At 36.4% G+C, this 23,216-nt stretch overlaps 2 protein-coding genes across 2 annotated transcripts; both read left to right on the top strand.

The window, feature by feature from the left end:
- Nucleotides 1-7,870: 7,870 nt before the first annotated feature.
- LOC127797773 (uncharacterized) lies at nucleotides 7,871-14,174 on the top strand. Its single transcript, XM_052330913.1, has 4 exons — nucleotides 7,871-8,551; nucleotides 8,639-8,818; nucleotides 12,915-13,007; nucleotides 13,826-14,174. The coding sequence occupies exons 2-4, from the start codon at nucleotides 8,675-8,677 to the stop codon at nucleotides 13,976-13,978; spliced, it is 390 nt and encodes a 129-aa protein (XP_052186873.1). The 5' UTR covers nucleotides 7,871-8,551; nucleotides 8,639-8,674; the 3' UTR covers nucleotides 13,979-14,174.
- A 3,209-nt stretch (nucleotides 14,175-17,383) lies between these two features.
- LOC127796812 (uncharacterized) lies at nucleotides 17,384-18,844 on the top strand. Its single transcript, XM_052329211.1, has one exon. The coding sequence runs from the start codon at nucleotides 17,384-17,386 to the stop codon at nucleotides 18,842-18,844; it is 1,461 nt and encodes a 486-aa protein (XP_052185171.1).
- The last annotated feature ends 4,372 nt before the right edge of the window (nucleotides 18,845-23,216 follow it).

Genomic DNA, 23,216 nt, shown 5'->3' with positions numbered 1-23,216 from the left:
CCATGGTCGAAACTGGCCATCTTCATGGTCGCCTTCTTTCGGCCAAAGCTCTCTCCGTCTCTCTCTCTCCCTCTATTTCTCTTCCATTTCTGACACTCGATACCTACTCCCCTCACTTCAATCCAAATCAAATTTCAATCCCACTGTAGCTTCCTTGGCCACTGGTTCACGCAACATATATATATATAATTATACTAATTACATATTAAACTCCTTATTTCTCATTAATTCCACGTGAGGACCTTGCCAAAATTGCCATTTAGCCCCTTCAAGGCCAATTAATATTGCAAGACATCCCTTTAATTTCTCTCAATCCCTTTTAAAATTTAACTTCTCTAAAAATTAATATTGGACACTACCTGATAAAGATTAATTTCGTCCCTGCACCTGCATGGGACATTTATTTCATCTGAAATCACTTCAGGGTTGTCTCACACGCGAAATTGGACAACCCTCAGGGCCCTTCTAACTTCCCTGACATTCCATTCAACCATCTCCTAGTCATTTGATTTTTCACATTGAATTTAACTATATCAAAAACTATCTCTATTTTGATTTCTTTTAGCGCCATAAATCATCTCTCGGGACGCTCATCAATATCAAATCCTCTTTCCTGGGCATCCAAGTCCGAGGGCATTCCCTGCCGTCAATTCAATAATTTATTTAGTATTCGAAACCCATTTTCAATAATTTATTAGCCCATTTTCTCAAAACTAACCACTCAATATCCTTTTCAAAATAATTAGGAATTATTTATTTCTAACACCATGTAATACGGGATATTACAGTTTATATATATATACAACAAGGTGCCGATGCCCTAGGTATAAACAACATGGCACAACGCCACTCAAGGCCCAAAAGTAAAGGGGATCGGCTTAGACAAAATAAGCCTTGCAAGTGCTGTCATGTACACCATATATGTGTCCAATCAGGTGCCACTTGACTCACCCACGACCTTCGCTTTGCCTTTGCCTTTGCCTTTTCCTGAAATGAAAAGGAATAAGGGTGAATCACAAGACTCAACAAGCATGACATAAAGAAATGGTCGACAAAATCAAAAATCTAAAACAATCCAATACCCCGTATGTAGCCTTGCACACAATACATGGTCATGAAGCAGCACAATCCAACTTAAAATAAGGATAAAATAAAATGCACAAACCAGGCTCATGGGGCCCATATAACACACAACGGCACCTAAGTCCTACTTACAAACCTACAAATAGCCTAAGACAGACTAGTAAATCGATACCACAATACCTACAAGTATCCTAGCTAAGTGCACCTAAATGGAATACACACCCTTCCCCTTCCTCGGGGGAACCGGGTGAAGTGAAGCTGCCAACCACTGTCGTCCCCATGCTCAACTCTTACCATGCAATGAACAAATAATATTATGGTGGCATAATGAGCATTAGTGTGATACATAGCCCCCATAAGCCATGCATTAAGCCACGCTCGCCCACATAGGAATACACACGCCATGCAATACACGTGACTAGCTATCCTGTAGTAATCTAACATGCTCGTGAACAAACACAACAGTCACATGTTTTCCCCTCAATGCAAGCCGCACCCCATGACAACCAACACCATGCAAGAGGAATGCACAGGTGGTGTATCAGAGTGTAAGCTATCCTGGTACGTCACATGTCTATCACTTCAATCGATAATTAGCGCCCATACACTAGCCATCAACTGACGTGATGCGACATATGACATCCAATAGCTATGCAATCCACACTCTTAGGTACACAACAACCAGTTAGCCAAGAAGGACGGACCCTAGCCCCTGCGCGCACCATAGTGGATGTCCTACGATAAGATAGTGACATGTACTACTTAATACTTATCCTCTAAATTAACCACTTACCCTTTTAAACTAAGCCCTTATTCACATGGTATTATAAATATGAACATGCCATTGTTACATTATAATGTACACTAAATGTTTGCTCAATATTTATATAGATATAGATACATACGCACACCATTTCTTCTTCTTCCTTAATATTATCGTTATTATTATTATGTTTTTAGCTTTATTTACTTCTTATATTCATTTATTTATTATATATATTATAGTTATTACTTATTACATTCATTATATTCATATTACTATTATTATTATTATGTTTATGTTTACACCTCATATATATATACATAGACGCACCAACTGTAAGTTAAAATCATAATATTGTATGAGAAACATAATATACAATTAATCATTATGCCCATAATTGTAAAACTCATGTAAATCACATAAATTGTAATTAAATGTGTACCTGAATCCATAACAGATAATATCGTAATGAGAAATACCGATTGAAGATGAAATGCCAGAATCTGGTTTCTCTCCCTTGACCTCAACCGTAATGATGGAATAATATAACTGTAATGCTTTTGATTGTGTTGGGTAGGGAGAGGACCAGACCCCTATTTATAATTGTAGAAGTAGTCTCCCATCAAGACTCTTAGGAGTTATCGTTAACATCTTCTAAACCAAATAGAATTAGGATTGACCATTATCTTATTAAATCTTTATATTTATCTTATCAGATTAATACAATTATATTTGATAATGAACTTGATTATCTCATTAGATAAACACTATAATATCTGTTGAGATATTTACTTAATTATCATGTGAGCCACAAGATAATTCTTACATTCTCCCACTTGGCTCATATGATATTACCTTTATGATTTAATAAGAAATAACATAATGTGCACAAACAATCATCTTTTAATTCTCTTTATTTTGGTTACCATAACGTCATTATTAAGTTAAAATATTAATACGGTTCATGGCGGTTGTGAGTCAATTCTTTTTTACCCAATCCCTTCCATGTACCACAACACTAACTTCCAACTTAACATGACCTTTAATGAAGTTGATCATGACGGTTCAACTTTAATTATTTCTATCAACTTCATTCTAAACAGTTATGTATACAAATAGAAAACAGGAATATCAGAAACATATGAAATCAAAGTGTCAAATGCATAAAATTTAATAGAGTCAAATTACATAATACCTAAAATACCCATCATTTCAACATGTTCATTAAATATTTTGGGTGGCAGTCCTTTTATCATAGGATCTGCAATCATAAGGTTAGTGTTAATATACTCTATTGACACTATATGTTTCTGAACTTCTTCTTTAACGACTAAGTATTTGATTTCCATATGCTTAGCACCCTTAGAATACTTGTCGTTTTTAGAGAAGAATACTGCTACGGAGTTATCACAATGAATTTTCATCGACTTGGCAATATTGTCGACAATCTGAAGCCCTGAAATAAAATTTTGTAGCCATAAACCATGGACGGTGGCCTCAAAGCAAGCCACGAACTCAGCTTCCATAGTGGATGCAGCGATTACAGACTGTTTCGCACTTTTCCATGAGATTGCTCCTCCGGCTAATAGGAATAGGTAGCCGAATGTTGATTTTCTGGTATTAACACATCCGGAAAAATCTGAATCTGAATAGCCAATCACCTCAAGATGATCGAATCTTCTGTAAGTGAGCATATGACCTTTAGTTCCTTGCAGGTATCTGAAAATCTTCTTTGCAGCTTTCTAGTGATCAAGGCCTAGATTACTTTGATATCTGCCTAGAACCCCGACAGCGAAGCTTATGTCTGATCCGGTGCAAGTTTGAGCATACATTAGGCTCCCAACTGCAGATGCATAAGGAATATTTCGCATAATCTCTCGTTCCAATTCAGTTTCCAGGCATTGCATAAGGTTAAATTTATCCCCCTTCTGAATTGGAACTACCCCTGATGAGCATTTATCCATATTAAATCTCTCTAAAATTTTATTAATATATGCTTTCTGAGACAACCCTAACAATCCTTGTGATCTTGCACGGAATATTTCTATTCCTATCACATAAGTTGCCTCTCCCATATCTTTCATTTCAAAATTCTTAGAGAAATACCTCTTGGTTTCATGTAATAAACCAAGATCATTAGCAGCAAGCAGAATGTCATCAACATACAGGATTAGAAAAATAAATTTGCTCCCACTAGCCTTCATGTATATACACCGATCAACGGTATTTTCCTGAAAGCCAAAAGACGCAATGGTATTATTAAACTTTAGATACCATTGGCGGGAGGCTTGCTTAAGTCCGTATATTGATTTCTTTAATTTACACACCATGTGTTCCTTTCCTTCAACTGAAAAACCCTCAGGTTGATCCATATAGACCTCTTTCTCTAAATTCCCATTAAGAAAGGCTATTTTTACGTCCATTTGATGTAATTCCAAATCATAATGAGCCACTAAAGCCAAGATGATTCTAAGAGAATCTTTCTTAGAAACTGGTGAGAAAGTCTCTTTATAATCGATGCCGCCTTTCTGAGTAAAATCTTTGGCAACAAGTCTGGCTTTATGTCGTTCAATATTGTCTTTAGAGTCACGTTTAGTCTTAAAGACCCATTTACATCCAACTCTTTTATACCCTTCAGGCAATTTAACGAGATCCAGACTTGATTTTGATCCATAGATTTTAACTCTTCTTTCATGGCATCTAACCATTTAGTAGAATCATCATATTCCATGGCTTGCTTAAATGAAATTGGATCGTTATCAATTCCTAAGTCAAATTCAGACTCTTGTAGATAAATCACATATTCATCAGAAATAGCATATTTTATGTCTCTTTGAGATCTCCTTAATGCCATTGCTTGTGGTTTAACTGCTGCCGGTTCATCATGGAGTGTTTGTTGTTCTTGACTGTTATTTGGTTGGATTGCAACTCGAGGAACAACAACTTTATCAGTCTTGGGCATAGGAACTTCCACCCTGACTTCTTGAATGCTGATATTATGCATTCTATCACTCCCACTAATTTCATCATTTTCAATGAACCTAGAATTTCCAGTTTCAACAATCCTAGTACTGTGACTAGGACAATAAAATCTATACCCTTTGGACTTTTCCGGATATCCAATGAAATGACCACTGATAGTTCTAAAGTCCAATTTCTTTTCATGTGGATTATAAACCCTTACTTCTGCTGGGCAACCCCAAACATGTATGTGCCTTAAACTAGGTTTCCTACTCGTCCACAATTCAAAAGGAGTTTTTGGAATTGCCTTACCAGGAACCCTATTAAGAAAATACATAGTTGTCTTTAATGCATACATCCACAATGATAAGGGTAAAGATGAATGACTCATCATGCTCCTAACCATTTCCATTAGGGTACGATTACGCCTTTTAGAAACACCATTTTGTTGTGGTGGACCTGGCATTGTGTATTGAGCACAAATACCATGTCTTTCAAGGAATTTGGCAAATGGTCCTGGACATTGACCTGATTCATCAAATTTTTCATAATATTCACTACCTCTATCTGATCTTACAATTTTCACCTTTTTATCTAATTGCTTCTCAACTTCTTTAATATACACCTCAAGTGCATTGATAGATTGAGACTTATCATGCAATAGATAAACATAACCATAACGTGAAAAATCATCAATAAAGGTGATAAAATATTTTTCTCCACCAAAAGATGGAGCATCAAAAGGCCCACAAATATCGGTGTGTAAAATTTCAAGAAGTTGTGAGCTTCTTGTGGCTCCTTTCTTAGTGTGTTTTGTTTGTTTGCCTTTAATACAATCAATACATAATTCAAGGTCAGTAAAATCTAAATATGGAAGGATTTCATGCTTTACTAATCTTTCCATCCTTTCTTTAGATATATGACCCAAACGTTTATGCCACAAGTAAGCTGAATTTGCATTAACTAAACTGCGTTTAGTACCAACATTATGCTGCAAGGTTATCAAAGTCTCAGCAAACACATTATCAAGTTTAAACTTGTAGAGACCATCACTTAATATACCGAAACCAATAAAACTGTTATGTTTGAATAAACTAAAAGATCCAGAACCAAATTTAAAAGAAAAACCAATTACATCAAGTTTCTGTAATGAAACTAAGTTTCGAGTAAATGTAGGAACATAAAGAGTTTCTAATAAATCTAAGTAATGTCCGGTATAAGTGCCAACGCCTTCAATGGGAACTTTACTTTTATTCCCCATGAACACGAAACTTTCATTTAGCCTTGTGGTTCGGATCGTAAGGAACCCTTGCATCCTATTAGAAATATGAGTAGTAGAACCAGAATCAATCCACCAAGTATTATGTGGAACTTCAGTAAAGTTTGATTCATAACATACTAAAACACAAAGCTTACCTTTCTTTTCGAACCAAGCTTTACGTTTCAAGTAGTCTTTCTTCATATGTCAACTTTTCTTACAAAAGTGACACTTAACAGCCATAGGTTCTTTATGAGCGCCTTTCGAGGAATCGTTCAGGTTACGAGGACCTTTCTTCTTGCTCTTGCCACTTCTCTTCTTGAAATTGTTACCAGTTTCTTGATGCTTTAGAAAATGAACGGAATGAGATCTTTGGTTCTTCAGCCTTGTCTCCTCTTGAATGAGCATACTAGTCAATTCATTGACGTTCCAATTATCCTTTATAGTGTTATAGTTCATTTGAAATGGCCCATATTGCTATGGAGGCAAGGAATTGAGAATAAATTGTACCAAGAAATACTCATCCACGGTCATTCCCAGGGTCTTTAATAGCTGCTCAGGTAATCATTTCTAGAATATGCTCATGCATGGTACGAGAACCATCATATTTCATGGTGGTCAAAGAACTCATTAATGTACCGGCCAGAGACTTATCAGCAGTCTGGGAACGCCCTTCCACGAACTTCATAAGTTCCTTAGCATTTTTAGTTTTGGGAAACGCTGACTTAATGTTGTTTGCAATAGTTATCCGCATAAACATAAGGCACAATCTGTTTGATCTCTCCCATACTTTATAGAATTCCCTCTACTCATTGGTGCTTTTATCGGTGAGATCAGCAGGTTTCTCAGTTCTAAGTGCTAAATCAGGATTCAGAACACCTAAGTGAAACTGAACTTGTTCACTCCAGTTGGAGAAATTTAATCCGTTAAAAAATGGTACAAATGATGCTTGTGAATGCATTGAAACAGGCACAGATACTGCAAAAGAAATTTAAATACTCAACATTAATGCATAAAAAAAATTTACGTAATTTCATATTCAGATATTAATCATAAGGCACATCATAGTTCTCCTTTGGGCGATACTAAGATGTACAAAATAAAATAATAATTGATAATTAAATATGCACTAATTAAATCTATTTGCTATCTTTGGATATGTAAAATAAAATTAACAAAACATAATAACTATCACATTTATGTTTGACAATTATAAGACAAATAATTAACTTTTGCGTTAATCCCGAATAGCCTTATAATGCAAATTTCAATTTACTCATAAACAATTATCAAACAAAACTTTAATGTCATCAACTATAATGTTTATGGGAAAATTGAAAATAATTTATAGCTCAAAATTTATTTATTTTGCAAAATTTAGCTACTTTGATGACTAACAAATTTTTCTTAATATAAATTTTGAGACATAAATATTTATTTCACTTATTATATATATACACATACCATAATTGTATATATATAAATAAATTCAATTATGGATCTATTAATTTATAATTTGAAATTTATTTACTTTACAAAATTTGGTCACTTTTGTGACTAACAAATTTTTCTTAATATAAATTTTAAATTATAAATATCATAATTCCCCTTTCTTTCTTTCTTTTTTAATGGGAAAAAATGTAATTGGATATGGGTCTAGATCGCATTAATGGATCCAGATCCGCGTTACTTGCGTAATGGGTTCGTGATGGGCCTTGGATATGACCCAGTGGGTGACCCAGCAAGTTTAATGGGTCAACCATCTTCTTCTTCACCAAACTCTTAGGATTTTTCAAACCCTTTATTGCACCGCCACCGCCTCTCATCTTCTTCTTTGAGCGCAGCCCTCTTCGTCGCTTCTTCTTCCTCTCAACCATACCGTCGTCGATTAGCGACTTGCATTGGCACCATCATGTCGTCGGTCATCAAAAAACAAGACCGATGACTCACCAATCATGACAACCATGGAAGAACACACAAATCCCCATAGCCATCGTGAGTAACAAGAATGGTGACACAGAATTATTCAACCGCGATGCTACTATCATGGAAGGGGCGATCGGATAAGATCGATGACGGCGAGGAGACCACGTCAAGCTTCGGCCGATTGACCTCCCCTATAATGGTCAAGTTTCGGTCGACCACCGTTATGTGAGAAACATCATGAAGCTTACACCAACAGTCATGGTAAGCTACAAGCTCTCATCGACCACCGTTATGGCAAGAAGCTTGAATCCACTGTGATGATGAAGAAATCGTGGCCTTCGACCGATCGGTTAACACTTAATGCCGATCGATCTTCGCAAACAGGGAGCAAGACATCCCATAGCCGATGATCGATTGATCGGTTTCTGTTATGGCGAAAACAACCCACTTCAGGTCACCCATGGTGAAACATCGATCGATGGTAGTGCGAGGCATAATTAGCCACCATCATACTGGTAATAGCTTGAATGACCCATTGACAGAATACACAAGGTCGCGGCTATGGCATTGCAAGCTCCGTCACGAGCAGCAGAGATCGATGCCTCTGTTATGGCCAAGATCAATGATAACTAACGATCGACGGCGGCAGCCCATAAGGCCGTGATCGATTGGTCTTCTTTGCCATGCGCAATGAAGAAGAACTTTTATATGACTGTCATCGACCACTGGAAATTTCGTGGTTGCAGCCGACGCACAACAATCACCGCCATGGCCATGGAGGAACACATAATCCCACGGCCACCAAAATCGCACGACATGCGCAACAGGTAGATTCACTGCTTACTGTTCTCCTTTTTATTTTATTTTTACGCACATTTAATTTACGCAAAAATACAGAAAACATAACTCTAAACGGAAAATACACAAGTTTTATAACGTAGGCTCTGATACCACATGTAAGTTAAAATCATAATATTGTATGAGAAACATAATATACAATTAATCATTATGCCCATAATCATAAAACTCATGTAAATCACATAAACTGCAATTAAATACGTACCTGAATCCATAACAGATAATACCGTAATGAAAAATACCGGTTGAAGACAAAATGCCAGAATCTGGTTTCTCCCCCTTGACCTCAACTGTAATGATGGAATAATATAACTGTAATGCTTTTGATTGTGTTGGGTAGAGAGAGGACCAAACCCCTATTTATAATAGTAGAAGTAGTTTCCCATCAAGACTCTTAGGAGTTATCATTAACATCTTTTAAATCAAATAGAATTAGGATTTACCATTATCTTATTAAATTTTTATATTTATCTTATCAGATTAATATAATTATATTTGATAATAAACTTGATTATATCATTAAATAAACACTATAATATTTATTGTGATATTTACTTAATTATCATGTGAGTCACAAGATAATTCTTACACCAACTGGTTCATCTTCTTTCATTTCGTGCTCCTCTGTTCAGCCACAATACACACACACAAACATTATATATATATACACGGCACTCTCTAAGGACAGCAAGAATCAGCCATGGCCGCCGCAACACAAAAATATATACTCAACCACACCGCGTAACATTTGCAGGGGAAGCTCACAGTTATGGCCGAAAATGAGGGAGAAAGCAGGGATACCTCACGGCCGCCCGTTAAAACTCACTGCCGCTGCTCGGCCGCACCCTCTCCTCCTCCTCCTCCTCCTCCTTCTTCTCGCGATTTCTTCCTCCGTGCGGCTGTTCTCCCTCTCTTCACCTTGAATAAATATATGTATATACGCTGGGTTAGTCCGGCCTCCACCACCGCCTAACCCCACCGCTTAATATATATATAAGTATGTATATTACTATATTATTATATCTATATTGATCAAGGTTGCACATTGTGGTTCTCTAGCCCCATTGCACAACTCATGTTGCATTGAACATATATATTTTTTATTATATTATGTAACATAAGCTCAAGACATGGACGTGAGGTATCTTACTATAATGCTTATTATTCTTATTATTTCCATTGTTGTTATTGTTATTTTTGTTACACACTTATATTTATTTTATGTGTTTAAATTTTTACTTAGGGTGTGTTTGATTACAAGTATGAAATTTAGGTAGAAAGAAAATATTTTCTAGACAATTGAATTGCCTAGATTAAATTCTAGAAAAAATATAAATTGAAGATATTTGATTGACTTAATTTTCTACTCAAAAATTATTTATATTTTTTTTAATTTTTTATATTTGATTATCATTATTTTTTTATAAAAATAGTCATTTTTATATATTACATATTATTTTTTATCTCCACGCTTGCCCAACCATCGCCCAATTCTCTTCACTCTAAAACCCCAATTCTCCACGTTGCTGCTGCCTCCGCCATTGATGGATTCTCTGAAACCCACTTTGGCTCCAACCAAGAACAAAGCTTTCCAAGACCTTCCACAAAATCATCCACACCAAAACCGCCACCAAAACCTTTTCCAACTCCAGCTTCTGCCTCTTCATTCCTTAGGAACACAAGCCAGCGAGGAACAGGGCCAACCTTGGAAACGTTCATGGCCAAGCTCTTCGCCACCGTCTCCGTCGCCAAAGCAGCCTACGCCGAGCTGCAGAAGGCCCAGTTCCCCTATAACGCCGACTCCATTCAGGAGGTTGACGATGTTGTCATGTGCGAGATGAAGTTGCTGTCGGAGATGAAGCACATCTTCTTGAAGAAAAAGATCGATTCTTCGCTGCCCCACGTAACCATCTTGCTCGCTGAGATTCAAGAGCAATAGTCTCTGATGAAGATGGTGACGAACAAGAGAAAGATTCGACGCCGATTTCAGGAGAAAATCGAGGTTGAAGGAGTGTTGGGAGTGATGAGGGAGTTAGTGATTGCCTAGAAAATGAATTCTCTCCCCTGAGAACTGGTTTTCAAGCAAAAGTGAGAAAAAATGATCAAGTGATTAAAAGTTAGGACTTGTATTCGTGAAAAATATTACTAATCCAACATCTCAAAAGTTAGAATTTAGATCAAAAATTATCATTTTTTATGAAAAATATGACTAATCAAACATACCCTTAGCTGTGATTTTCACTTAGCGCGCGCCCACATATATATATATATATATTAGATTATCACTCAATATTATATACATATATATTTATTATTTTCTTTATTATTTATTTTTTTTGCTCGCTAGTATTAATATTATGGTTTCCTCGATAGCTAAATGCCTAAATAAAATTATAATTATTTAGTTAGGGCGTTACAATACCGATCCATCTAGAGTTGGAATGATAACTCGGAAGCCCAATCAAAGTTTGTCGATTATATCTCAGGAAAGACTGGTGATGACGTCGCTTGGTGGCAAGTTGACTACGTAAATGGTATTTACTTTTAATGATTAATTTAGTTAATTGTACGTAACGTATTTTATTACATGCAGGTCTTGATTTCGTGTACTCAATGGAACGAGCACTAGATCGTAGTCAAAATTTGTTTGAAAGAGATAAAAATTGTCATTTACACTACAAAAAAATAGGTATTTTGCGACGATTTTAAAAACTATTGCAAAACATGGTATTTTGTGGCGATTTCTTTAGTATTTTTTTGGTGATTTTTGAAAAATTACCTTAAAATTAATTAATTTACATTAAAAAAAATTAATTTTACAACAATTTTTTGAAAACAGCCGCAAAATAAATTAATTTAAAAATAATAAAAAAAATAAATTAATATTTGCGATGATTTTCAGAAATTATCGTAAAATTTATTAATAAAAATAAAAAAAAGTAAATTTTGCAACTATTTTGAAGAACCATCACAAAATTCATTAATACAAATAAAAAAAATAAATTTTACAATAATTTTTTAAAATCGTCCCAAAATTTATTCATAAATATAAAAAAAATAAATTTAATTAAATTAAAATTTAGAAAATAATCTAATTTTTTTTATTTTTTAATCAATTAATTTAATATGTTAACTCTTCTTTTTATTTTATTATCAATAAATAAATTTTATTTAATTCAATTGATTAGTTTAAAATTTTTTAAATTATGTATGGGTTTCCACACATACTATAAGAATAATTTGTGCAGCAGTGCGAATGAGAGGCCTAGCAGCACAGGGGGGCCTTGGGGAGCCCAGTATCGAAACGTGGGAGAAGCACGGGAAATTAAGCGCTGGGAATTATTTCCAGCGCTCCAGGTGGCCGTTTTGGGTGACGCGCGCGTTGGTTGGTAGGATGACACGTGGAGGCACAAGAAGATGCCACGTGACATTGTTAAACCGCTGCTATTGTTTTTAATTAAAATTCAAATTTAGCTACTGCAGCTAAATGGTGAAAAAATTACCCCTAAAAATATAAAATTATTGCAAAAAATTTCATATTGCGAAGGTTATTTCAATAATTTTTGAAAATTGTCGTTAAATGTTGATTTTTTTATAGTACTACAACTCTATGGCATAGTCTGAAGATAGTAGGAAGTTCAAGTTCGAATTTATGAAGTCATTCGGGAGCCTCTTACTCACGATCTTGAGACGTAGTGAATATTACAATTATATCTTCAGTGTTGCGTCTCCATATAAGAAATGAGAGGTGGAGAGTATTGATCTGGTGAAGATAAATATTCCTCAACAAGTTGACAAATACTATAACTTTTAAATTAAATATTACAAAAATTAATTGAATATATTAAAATGTTAACATGTTTTTGGTTTGACATTAGATTTTGTTATTTGTGATACAGTAACAGTTGCGGCTACTATGTAATCAAATTCATTGATATCATTTTGAGACATAGAAAAGGATCGTTGAGTGACCGATTAGACAAGAGATGATATAATGCAAAGTGCTCTTGACTTTTTGTCCTACCCTCGTAGCAAACTGATCTTTGATTTTAATTTTTGACACAGGTGCTAGGACACATTTTTGTACAGCTTAGGCAAACTGAGAAGGCCCAAGAGTTTCTCAAAAAAGCTACTAAAATTGATCCTTGTGATGGCCAGGTCAGGGCGGGTTGTTCCCCTATTATTTATTTTTTGGGGTCTAAAATTGATCCTTGTTTACCTGCAATTCTGGATCAACTCGAATGTTGATAAACTTCCCTGATTTCTAGATCAACTTTGTGTTGATTAATTTCTTCTGATTTCTGGATTCAATTCTTCTTGATTTCTAGATCACCCTCATGTTGGTCAATAATTCTCTCTTTCTGGCAATTGCCTCCTTATGTAGTGGCTCAGTGGCTACTTAATTACACAAGTAGTAGATTGACAATGCTTATGAAAGGAGTTGGCAGACAATTATGACATGACATAGATGCATGTATGCTGTGGTAATAGGTAACATTTGAAAACACACACACATACATATAGTTTGTTCATCACTGAATGTGGTGCACAAAAATTTGGCAGCAGTGAAGAAAATATGAATTGGTCGTGTTAGAGCATTTGATCTCATTTTCTGGTCAGTATCAGTATCCTTACGGTATTTATTGCCATGATCTCCTTTTCCAAATTTGTAGCTTTATGTTCCCACTGTAACAACTTGTTTGAACTTTCATTTGATGAATGAACGTGGGAATAAATGTACACTACAAGCTATCCAATTGTATTCCTGCTTAGGGAAAATGTGAGAATTTAGGATGTGAATGGGAATAAATGTTTCAGAAAATATTTCAAATTAGTTAAAACCTTATGTGGGTCTCTCCCTCCCTCCTTATCTATCTGTTTTTGCTTTCTATTTTTCCTGGATTCCTTTTTATCACTTTATCTCTGCCTATAAAACTACTCATTATGAAAAATATAAAATTGTGATTTACATGCAGCGTAATCATTGCAAAGCGTTTGACCAAGAAGTTTTGCCAAATGCCAACGAAGAACTGCATGTGATCAGCTTCTTAAACTCTGCGAGTGTTATTGTAGAAACATGCAAGATTTACCCTACAACACATGCAAGATTTAAACTCTACAGTTTGTAATTGCATTTTTCCCCAATTTATGTTAGTTTAATATAGAAACATTGTTTCTCTAATAAAGAACATTATGATATAATTTAAAAAAGAATTATTCTGCTTATGTTTTCCCAAACAAAGAATTCAGTATGTATCATCTTAGTGCAAAATTGTTTCAGCATTTATGGGTTACAACTTGAACTGTTTTTTTCCAAGATTTAAGCTTTATGAGCACATTATAATTGTTGGGACGTGCTACTTGTGCAAACAAAGATTTACAGATAGGATGACAGAAAAGACTCATTGGGCCTTATCCATGATACAGCCCAGTGGGGGTTTGGCCCTCTAGGCGGTATCACGAGGTTTGCTGTCATTGTGGTCCATTTTCAATTAGCCCAGTGGGTGGAAGACAAATGAGGTTTGCTGTCATTGTGGTCCATTTTCAATTAGCCCAGTGGGTGGAAGACGAATGAGGTTTGCTGCCATTGTGGTCCATTTTCAATTAGCCCCGTGGGTGGAAGACGAATGAGGTTTGCTGCCATTGTGGTCCATTTTCAATTAGCCCAGTGGGTGGAAGACGAATGAGGTTCAATTGCAATCAGCGGCTGGCAGCATCTTCAATCAGTGGCTGGGCTTTCCAATTGCACTTGCTGTCATTGTGGTCCATTTTCAATTATCGAGGGGTGGAAGACAAATGAGGTTTGCGGTCATTGTGGTCCATTTTCAATTATCAAATGGGTGGAGGACATTTTTTCACGTGTAACATGCTCCACACACCGTCATCAACAATTATTCACATTTTAGCTTGTTTTTTTTAACAAATGCTAGGTGGGCAGGTGGAGTAATTTTGGAATAGACTGAGAGCACACTCCCCTAGTCCACTTTCTTTAACATAAATAAGTAGATTTTAATTAGGAAATTATGACCATCCATTATCATACCCGAAAAAAATATGAAAGAACATAAACATGAAGTATGATACGTCTAGAACATTCTAAGATTTTTCTAGTAGCTATCTAATTCATCACTCAAAACTAAGATTTTCACAATTAATCTCACATAAAAATAAGAAAATCTTACGTACATGAAGAATGAAAATAAAGTTTATTATTGTCCTGTCTCATTTCTTTTTTTTTTACAAGTGTAGAAGGGTGAATTATCCTTTTTTTTTTTTTTTTCATGTGCAACAAGGTTCATGTAAGACCAAGAATTATAAGGTTTTATAATTGATATTCAACAATTCAATCTAATTGTTAATAAAAAGATAAATTATGTTGTCAAAATAATAAATTTTATAAATTATGCAACAGCTACGTTCCATTCCGTGCACATATCCATGGCTAATAATTTTTCAAATGAAACCAATCGAACTATTATTATTAATCAATTCATCACAATCAATCTGTGATAGAAAATTGATCTTAAGATGCGTTTGATTGTAAGGATGGAATTTGAGTGGAAAGAAAATGAATTACAGGGAATTGAATTATAAGGAAAATGAATTCCTGAAAATTGGAAGTTTAAGCTGTTTGATTGATATAATTTTTTACCTAAAAAATAATATTATTTTTCATCTTTTAATGTTTGATTGGTAATATTTTTCATAAAATTTGATTATTTTCCTAGTATTTCTTATTTGATAGGCATTATTTTTCATGAAAAATGACACATTTTTCATGAAAATTCAATGATGAAAATGTATTAAAAAATATTAAATTTTATAAAAAAAATAAAATAATAATGTATTTTAAATTAATTAAATTATTTTCTCAAAAAATGAAACTATAAAATTAATTTTTTTTATTTTCCAAAGAAATAATTTATATATAATTTTTGACATATTCACCTTTTATATATTTATATTTATTAATTATTAAATTTTTGACATATTAACTTTTTATACATATATAGTTATTATACATATATTTATATATTTAAAATTTATTAAATACAACCCCCCCCCCCCCCCCCCCCCCCCCCCGCCCCCCAAAAGCCTGTCATCCCACCGGCCGCCCACCTATTCTATGATTTGAAGGACCCCCCCCCCCCCCCCCCCCCCCAAAGCCTGTCATCATCCCACCGGCCGCCCACCCACCTACACTTTCCCCCACCCCCCAAAAGCCTGTCATCATCCCACCGGCCGCCCACCCACCTACACTTTTCAATTGTCAGAAAAATTTTTCTCTTCCTTTCAAATAATTTAATTTCTATGATTTAAAAAAAAATATCCTCACATGATTATTGCAAAGAAAATAATTTTTCTAAAAAAGAATAACTGTCAAACAATGTGATTTACATTGGATGAAAAGTTTACCTTTTTCATGAAAAAAAAAATAGATATCAAACACGCCTTTACTTTCAATTAGCAGAATGAAAATGAGGCTTGCTGTCATTGTGGTCCATTTTCACAATCAATCTGTGAAAATGAGGTTTGGTGTCATTGTGGTCCATTTTCAATTATCAAATGGGTGGGAGACATTTTTTCACGTGTAACACAAGTCCCACACATCCTCATCAACAATTATTCACATTTTAGCTTCTTTTTTTTTAACAAATGCTAGGTGGGAAGGTAGAGTAATTTTAGAAGAGACTGGGAGCACACTCCCCTAGTCCACTTTCTTCAACATAAATAAGTATATTTTAACTAAAAAATTATGACCATTATAGGTTCAAATAAAATATGAGAGAGCATTAACTTCTGATGTGATATGTCTAGAATATTTTAAATTTTTTTCGATAATTATGTAATTCATCGCTCAAAATTAAGATTTTCACAATTAATCTCATATAAAAATGAAATTTTTTTACGTACTTTAAGAATGAAAATAGAATTCATTATACTAATTTCTTTTTGTCTTGGCAAGAATGTAAGGGTGAATTACATTTTTTTTTCCATGTGCAACAAAGTTCATTTAAGGCCAAGAATCATAAGGTTTTATGATTGATATTCAACCTGTCAATCTACGTGTTAATAATAGAAAGATAAATTATGTTGTCAAAATAATAAAATTCAGAAATTGTGCAACAGCTACTTTCCATTCCTTGTACATATTGCCATGACTAATAACTTTTTGAATGAAACCAATCGGACTATTATTGTAAATCAACTCATCACAATCAATCTGTGATAGAAAATCCTACTTTCAATTACCAGAATGAAAATGAGGTTTGCTGTCATTGTTTGTGGCCCATTTTTACAAAAGAGTAAACACAGTTTGTCAAATGGGTGGACGACATTTTTTCACGTGTAACACAAGTCCCACACATCGACAATTATTCATTCACATTTTCGGTGGCTGTGCAATTATTTGGCCTATAAATATAACCAAGAAGTTGGAGTTGGGGAAATCACGACACCAGAGAGAGACTTCCCCTTCAGTGAGAAAGGAAGCATAGAAAGAAAAGAAGTGAGGACATTTCACAAATAAGACAATGTCATTGCCAAGATTCATCGCCATCTACTCTCCTAACAGAAGGGCCTACTTGCGCTATGTGCACGAGGATACGGCAGACCATGGCTTTCTTCAGTTCGGTGCACCGGACGTTGCGACCCCATACACGAAATTCGAAGTGATAAGAGGAATGGGCACTGGCAATACTGGGCTGAGTCACATAAGGTGCTGTTACAACAACAAATACTGGGTAGCGTGGAAGGAGGACCAAAGCTGGATTGTTGGTTTGGCAGACGAACCAGAGGAAGACCGATCCAAGTGGTCATGTACTTTGTTCATGCCCCAATCCGAACTTGGTCAACCTATGAGGTTTCGGTTTACGCACGCCCAGCTCGGACGCCCTCTGCTCGCTCAGAATCGAAATGGGTCCCCTTTACTTCACGCCGCAGCAGATTCTGTTAGCGCAGAATTTGTAGAAATCACCGATTGGGAGTCAATGCTTATACTACCAAAATATGTTGCATTCAAGGGCGATAATGGCGAATATCTCGGTCAACGATGGGTTCTCGGAAATGATTATCTGCAGTTTAGATTTTCTAATACCACAGATCAGCAAGTTGGAAATGAGGTCATAACTACTAGCAATGGAAGCATCCGTGTAAGGTCCTTTGGAAATAACAAATTCTGGAGGCATAGGGCGGATTGGATATATGCTGAGGCTGAAGGTAACGTCTCCGGCAACGACACATTGTTTTGGCCCATCAAAATTGGCAACGACAATAGTACTATCGCTCTCCGCAGCATGGGCAATGATCGGATCTGCAGGAGATACGTTCTTTGGGGCAGGCCTAGGTTGCATCACGCTCTTGTTGCCAACGTTTCCAACATCACTGCAGATGCCCGAATAGTTATGGAAGAACTTGTTCTTAGAAGGCAAATTTATGATGTCAGATTTCGGCTCGCGGACGCCCGAATTTATGACGAGAGAATCATCACCTTGGCCAATCAAGATCTCGTTAACGGTGGTCAGGAGCCCATCACTGCACAGGTGAGGCTACTTTATTCAGAGACGAGGACCAGCACTTGGAATAATACTCTTGCAGTGAAGTTAGGTGTTAGCACACAACTCAGCGCAGGCATTCCATCAATCCTAGACGGCTCTGTTACCGTTTCATATGAGTTTTCGGGAGCATACGAGTGGGGAGGAGCTATCGAATCAACTAAGGAAGTGGAGTTTCAGCAAGAGGTTACTGTACCACCAAGGAGTACACTGACGGCGAGACTTTTAGCAACATCAGCTTCATGTGACGTTCCCTTTTCATACAAGCAACGTGATACTCGTATCGATGGGCGAGACGAGATCTATGACTTGGACGATGGCATTTACTCTGGCGCCAATGCCTTCAATGTCCGATTTGAGACCGAACAAGTCCATGAAGAAATAATTAATGCCAAAAATGTTGGAGATAACAAACTAGTTGTTGAGCCAGATGGTGTTTGAACGAGTCCATGGCCGGTACCAAAAAAGAGCTAGTCACTTGTTGTTTTTTAAGAGATTAGTTAAGTAGTTAAATGTTTTTGTTGATTTCCTGTTAATAAGCATGCAATCCCTTATATAAGGTAGTGCGTGTAAGTCAAGTTCAATAAGAGAAAAGGTCATCATTTGTAATGTGAATGATCTTTTTAGTACCTCTTTGAGTCCTTGTTATTCTCCTTCTTCTATAGTCAACTTGAATCCAACAAATTATTATCAGAGCTCGATTCCCATGTCGTCGAATCTCGTTCAAATTCAAGTTCTTGTTTGGGGAAAGAAAACTACAACAAATGGTATATCCAGTTCAAGGCCTTGTTTGGCTCCTAGGACCTCTAGGATATTGTCACCAATGGCTACATCGAGCCTACTAATGAGGAGGAAGTAGCTTACATGGCTGAGCATAAGACTACACTCAAAGATCAACGGAAGAAGGACAAAAAGGCTTTGTTTCTCTTGTATCAGGGTCTCGAGAAAAATGATACTTTTGAGAAGTATCTAAAGCAAGTTCAAGCAAGGAAGTGTGGGATAAATTGGCAATCATTTACAAGGGTGTTGAACGTGTCAAGAAAGTGCATCTGTAGACGTTGACGAGTGATTTTAAAGCAGCCCATTGTCATGACCCTAGGGTCTTAGAAGTAATTGGAAGGAATTTGAGGAAGAAACAGAGAAGAAATGAAGGGGGAGATTGAATAGAATTAGGGAGAAAAAGAATGGAACAGTGCTGAACGAGAGAGGGAGAGAGAAAGGAAAAGAGAGAGAAATTAAAGAGAGAGATATTGGAATTTCAATTATCATTCAACATGTCAAACCCATCCATTTACAGCAACCTTATATAGGCATATTTGTCTCCTAACAGTCTTGCACATGCAGCCATGTGCACTTAACTAATTGCTAAAATATCCAAAACAAACTATTCTACCCTATTACAATAATACCCTTTATTGCTCATAGGGTTATGACAATTTCCCCTCCTTAAGAGAGTTATTGTCCCCAAGAACTTGCAACAAGTAGCCATAGCTCTTCATCAAATTCCAGCCCTTTTCCATCTAGTTCACCCTTCTTTCCTTCTTCTCCTTCTAGGCTTCTTTTTCTTCGTTATTAGGTTTACAAGATCAAATTCAAGCATAAATTAGCCCAGAATTTCAGTAGGGAAAACTTCATCACCGTCCAATACAAGTAAGAAAGGCAAATCTACAACCATTGTTGCTGTTACTATATCCCCATTCAACCCACATCTATGTTTGCTACAAAAATATCAACAGCAGCCTCAAAATGCAGCAATGGAGGTTTGTATTCTTTCCTTGAATACTCATACCAAGGCTGTTTGTGAGCATTAATATTAGGAGATGCTGCAACTTCACTTCCAGCCAACGATTGCTTAATGATTGACACCTGGCCAAGTGTCTTAGCACTAATAACAGTGCTTGAGAGGCTGTCAATTGATTGAGTGTCATCCTCCAATCCATTTTTCTCATTTTTTTTCTTCCTCCTCCTCTTCTTCCTCTTCCCCTTCTTCCTTAAAGTAGGGCTTGAGGCGATTCAAGTGGTCCTAACCATTGACCAAGTCGACTTCTAGGAATGAATCAGGCTGAGCGCTTGAATTTTGAAGCAATTTGAGGTAGTAGAGATTCAAAATTTGACTCGCATACAGGAGATGAGTGATCGATTCCGATGCATTGAGGTTGAGCGTTCGGCTAATAATTGAGGCTAAAGGTGAAAGGCGAAGAAGATCCAGTGGCAGATTTGGAGCGGGTGAGCGTATCTTACATTTAATTCCGAATAAGAAGCCAGAGATTGATTTGTACCCGCAAATTCCAGTTCCATTAGCAGATCTGTGAGCCTGGGTTGTGGGTTCAATTCGATTAGGTGAGTATTGAACGTAAACATGGAGTTGATCTAAGTTAGGTCACTATAATCCAGTGACCCATGCTTCCTGGTTATGCATTTAACAACTCCCAACAGCTAATTCCAGTGAATTCTAGAGTTCCAACAATTTCCAAGGGCTTCGGTGTTGATTGGCGAGCGTGACTAGTGACTCCAACCTAATTTGGGAGGGTGATAGTGGTGAATTGGAGGAGTGGATACAGACATGGCTTGTAAAAACTGGAGGAACAGGCCAACGATTCTTGCCCATGATTTTGGACAAGCTAAACGAACTCTCTTATCAGATTTGTTGAAGCCATGCTAGCTTATTTAAGACGGTGACATTGGCAAATTCAAGTTGCGAAGCAAGTCATTTCCCTTGACTCAATGAGATTCAAGGGATAAAATAAGGAAAATTAGAGAGAAAGAAGAGGATCTGGAGTCTGATTATTCTGCTAAATTGAGGCCGACATAGGCGAGTTTATAGTAGTTTCTTTGGTGACTGCTAACATAAGTGACATTAGCATTGAGTCTAAGTTGAATTAGAAGGCAAGTGGCTCATCTTGCTGAGAAATTGAAGGTCGTGGAGTGTTGAGAGGCAATCGTTTATCCTAGGTGCTTGCTGTGAAGTAGATATCGAAGGGAGATGGGGGATTCAATGTACAGGACTTTTACTCCTTGGTCTTTACAGTGTTCTGTTGGTTAGAAGTTGACCATGGGGAGCAGTTCATGCATGAGACAAATGGAGTCTCGAGGGTAGCAAAAGAAGGCTATATTTTTAGTTGGGAACCACAGGAAAACAGGAAGTGTGGTGCACAATACTAGCAAGGAATTCGACCATATGTTACATGAGCAATTATATGAGCTTGTAAGGATACTAACTAAGAAATATCATTACAGCTTTCTCGCTGAATTCTTTGATGATTATCACGGAAGTTCTAACCAAGAGAAGTCCTTTAAAATGGGCTAGTCTAAGAAGAGGTTTGGAGATCGGGGCTTGTCTAATGTGGTTGAGGAGTTCAACAAAATTAGGTAGGTAGGGTCAGTGATGGAGTACCAATTGAGGTTTGAAGAGTTGATGGCCTTGATGCTCAATCATAACCCTATTTGACAGTCTTATTTCGTTTCAAGCTTCTTAATTAGCTTGAAGGAAGAGTTGAGGCTAATGGTGATTGTGCTTCATCCCAAGACTCAAGCATGCTGCTGATAGTGCTAGGCTCCAAGAATTAACATTGGAAGCACTGAAGAAGAAATAGAGAGATAGAGATGCTGATGGAACAATATGGGATCAAGCAAATCCAATTAAAGGACTTGAACAATCTTATATTGGCTCTACGAAAACTGACCCTAAAGCTGATGAACATGAACTGGCAATAAGAAAGAAGCTAGAGGTTGAGAAAAGGCATTCTTTGGATGGGATTTTAGTTCCAAAGCAGGCTGAACTGTCCTTAACTTGGGATAAAATAGGCAACAAGAAGGTGAAGACAGCACTAGCTGGAGGAAAGCTAAGGGATATAGTGGAAAAAGCCAAAGGTTTTGCTGAAAGGAACACAACTTCCACTGTTGTGCTATTTTTTTACTTCCATTGGAAAATCCAAGTTGTTATTTACTGCATTGAGGGATGAATCGATGGCTAATCATGTCCATAGATTAGAGACCAAGCTTAATTGGATATGTAACACCCCCTCTCCTAGAATTACCCGAGAAGAGGTGTTACGGGAAAATAAAATAAAACTAGCTAATAATCTAAAATCTGATACCATGACTGAACATCTCAATCAACTGGAATAAAAACTTTGAGTCAATACAGACTAAAAAGCACAAACTCTGTATAAGGGACAATCCCTTAACTGAAATATAAAATAGATCTAAACTGAGAAAACACTATAAAACTCAACAAATTCTCAGACATCTTTTATCTTGAGCGGCTCCACGTACACACACTATAGACCACTGCTGCTAGGCCCCATATCTGGTACTCTCCCGCTAGAACCTGAAGGGTGAAAGAGTACAAGGTGAGCTACAAAGCTTAGAAAGTAATGAGCTGGAAAAAAAATTGAAGCTGAATCGAATAATATCGATACTGATAAATAACTCACTGAACTTGTACTGTACAATCATTGTCTGTTTGCATTCATAAAAATGTAATGCACATAAACTGTAAACTAAATGCAGGTATGCAACTTTGGCTCATAGGCCCACATAATCTGATAAAACATACCTGACTGATCTGAATCATGTAAACAAAAAAAACTATAAGCACATACTGTGGGCAAAGCCCTTAGCCCCCTAGTCATCACCAAGCGAGCAACTCATACACTGAGTTGTAACTAAAACTGATACTGGTGGGATCCCTGCAGTCAAGCCGCCTGGCACACATAATGCAATGCAATGCTCACATAAATGCTAACACACAATATGTAGTGCTCCATATAAAGTCATGCTCAATGCTCATACCAAAATGTATGCACATAAT

This window comes from Diospyros lotus, chromosome 3 (genome assembly GCF_014633365.1).
Source record: "Diospyros lotus cultivar Yz01 chromosome 3, ASM1463336v1, whole genome shotgun sequence".
NCBI classification, from domain to species: Eukaryota; Viridiplantae; Streptophyta; class Magnoliopsida; order Ericales; family Ebenaceae; genus Diospyros; species Diospyros lotus.
Note: the sequence above shows the minus strand (reverse complement) of the source record. Positions and strands in the feature narration are given on the sequence as shown.

Coding starts and splice junctions, on each gene's coding strand:
- LOC127797773 (XM_052330913.1), top strand. CDS start 8,675: ATGCGCAATGAAGAAGAACTTTTATATGACTGTCATCGACCACTGGAA. Junction 8,819..12,914: donor TCGCACGACATGCGCAACAG/GTAGATTCACTG, acceptor TTTTTGACACAG/GTGCTAGGACACATTTTTGT. Junction 13,008..13,825: donor TTGATCCTTGTGATGGCCAG/GTCAGGGCGGGT, acceptor ATTTACATGCAG/CGTAATCATTGCAAAGCGTT.
- LOC127796812 (XM_052329211.1), top strand. CDS start 17,384: ATGTCATTGCCAAGATTCATCGCCATCTACTCTCCTAACAGAAGGGCC.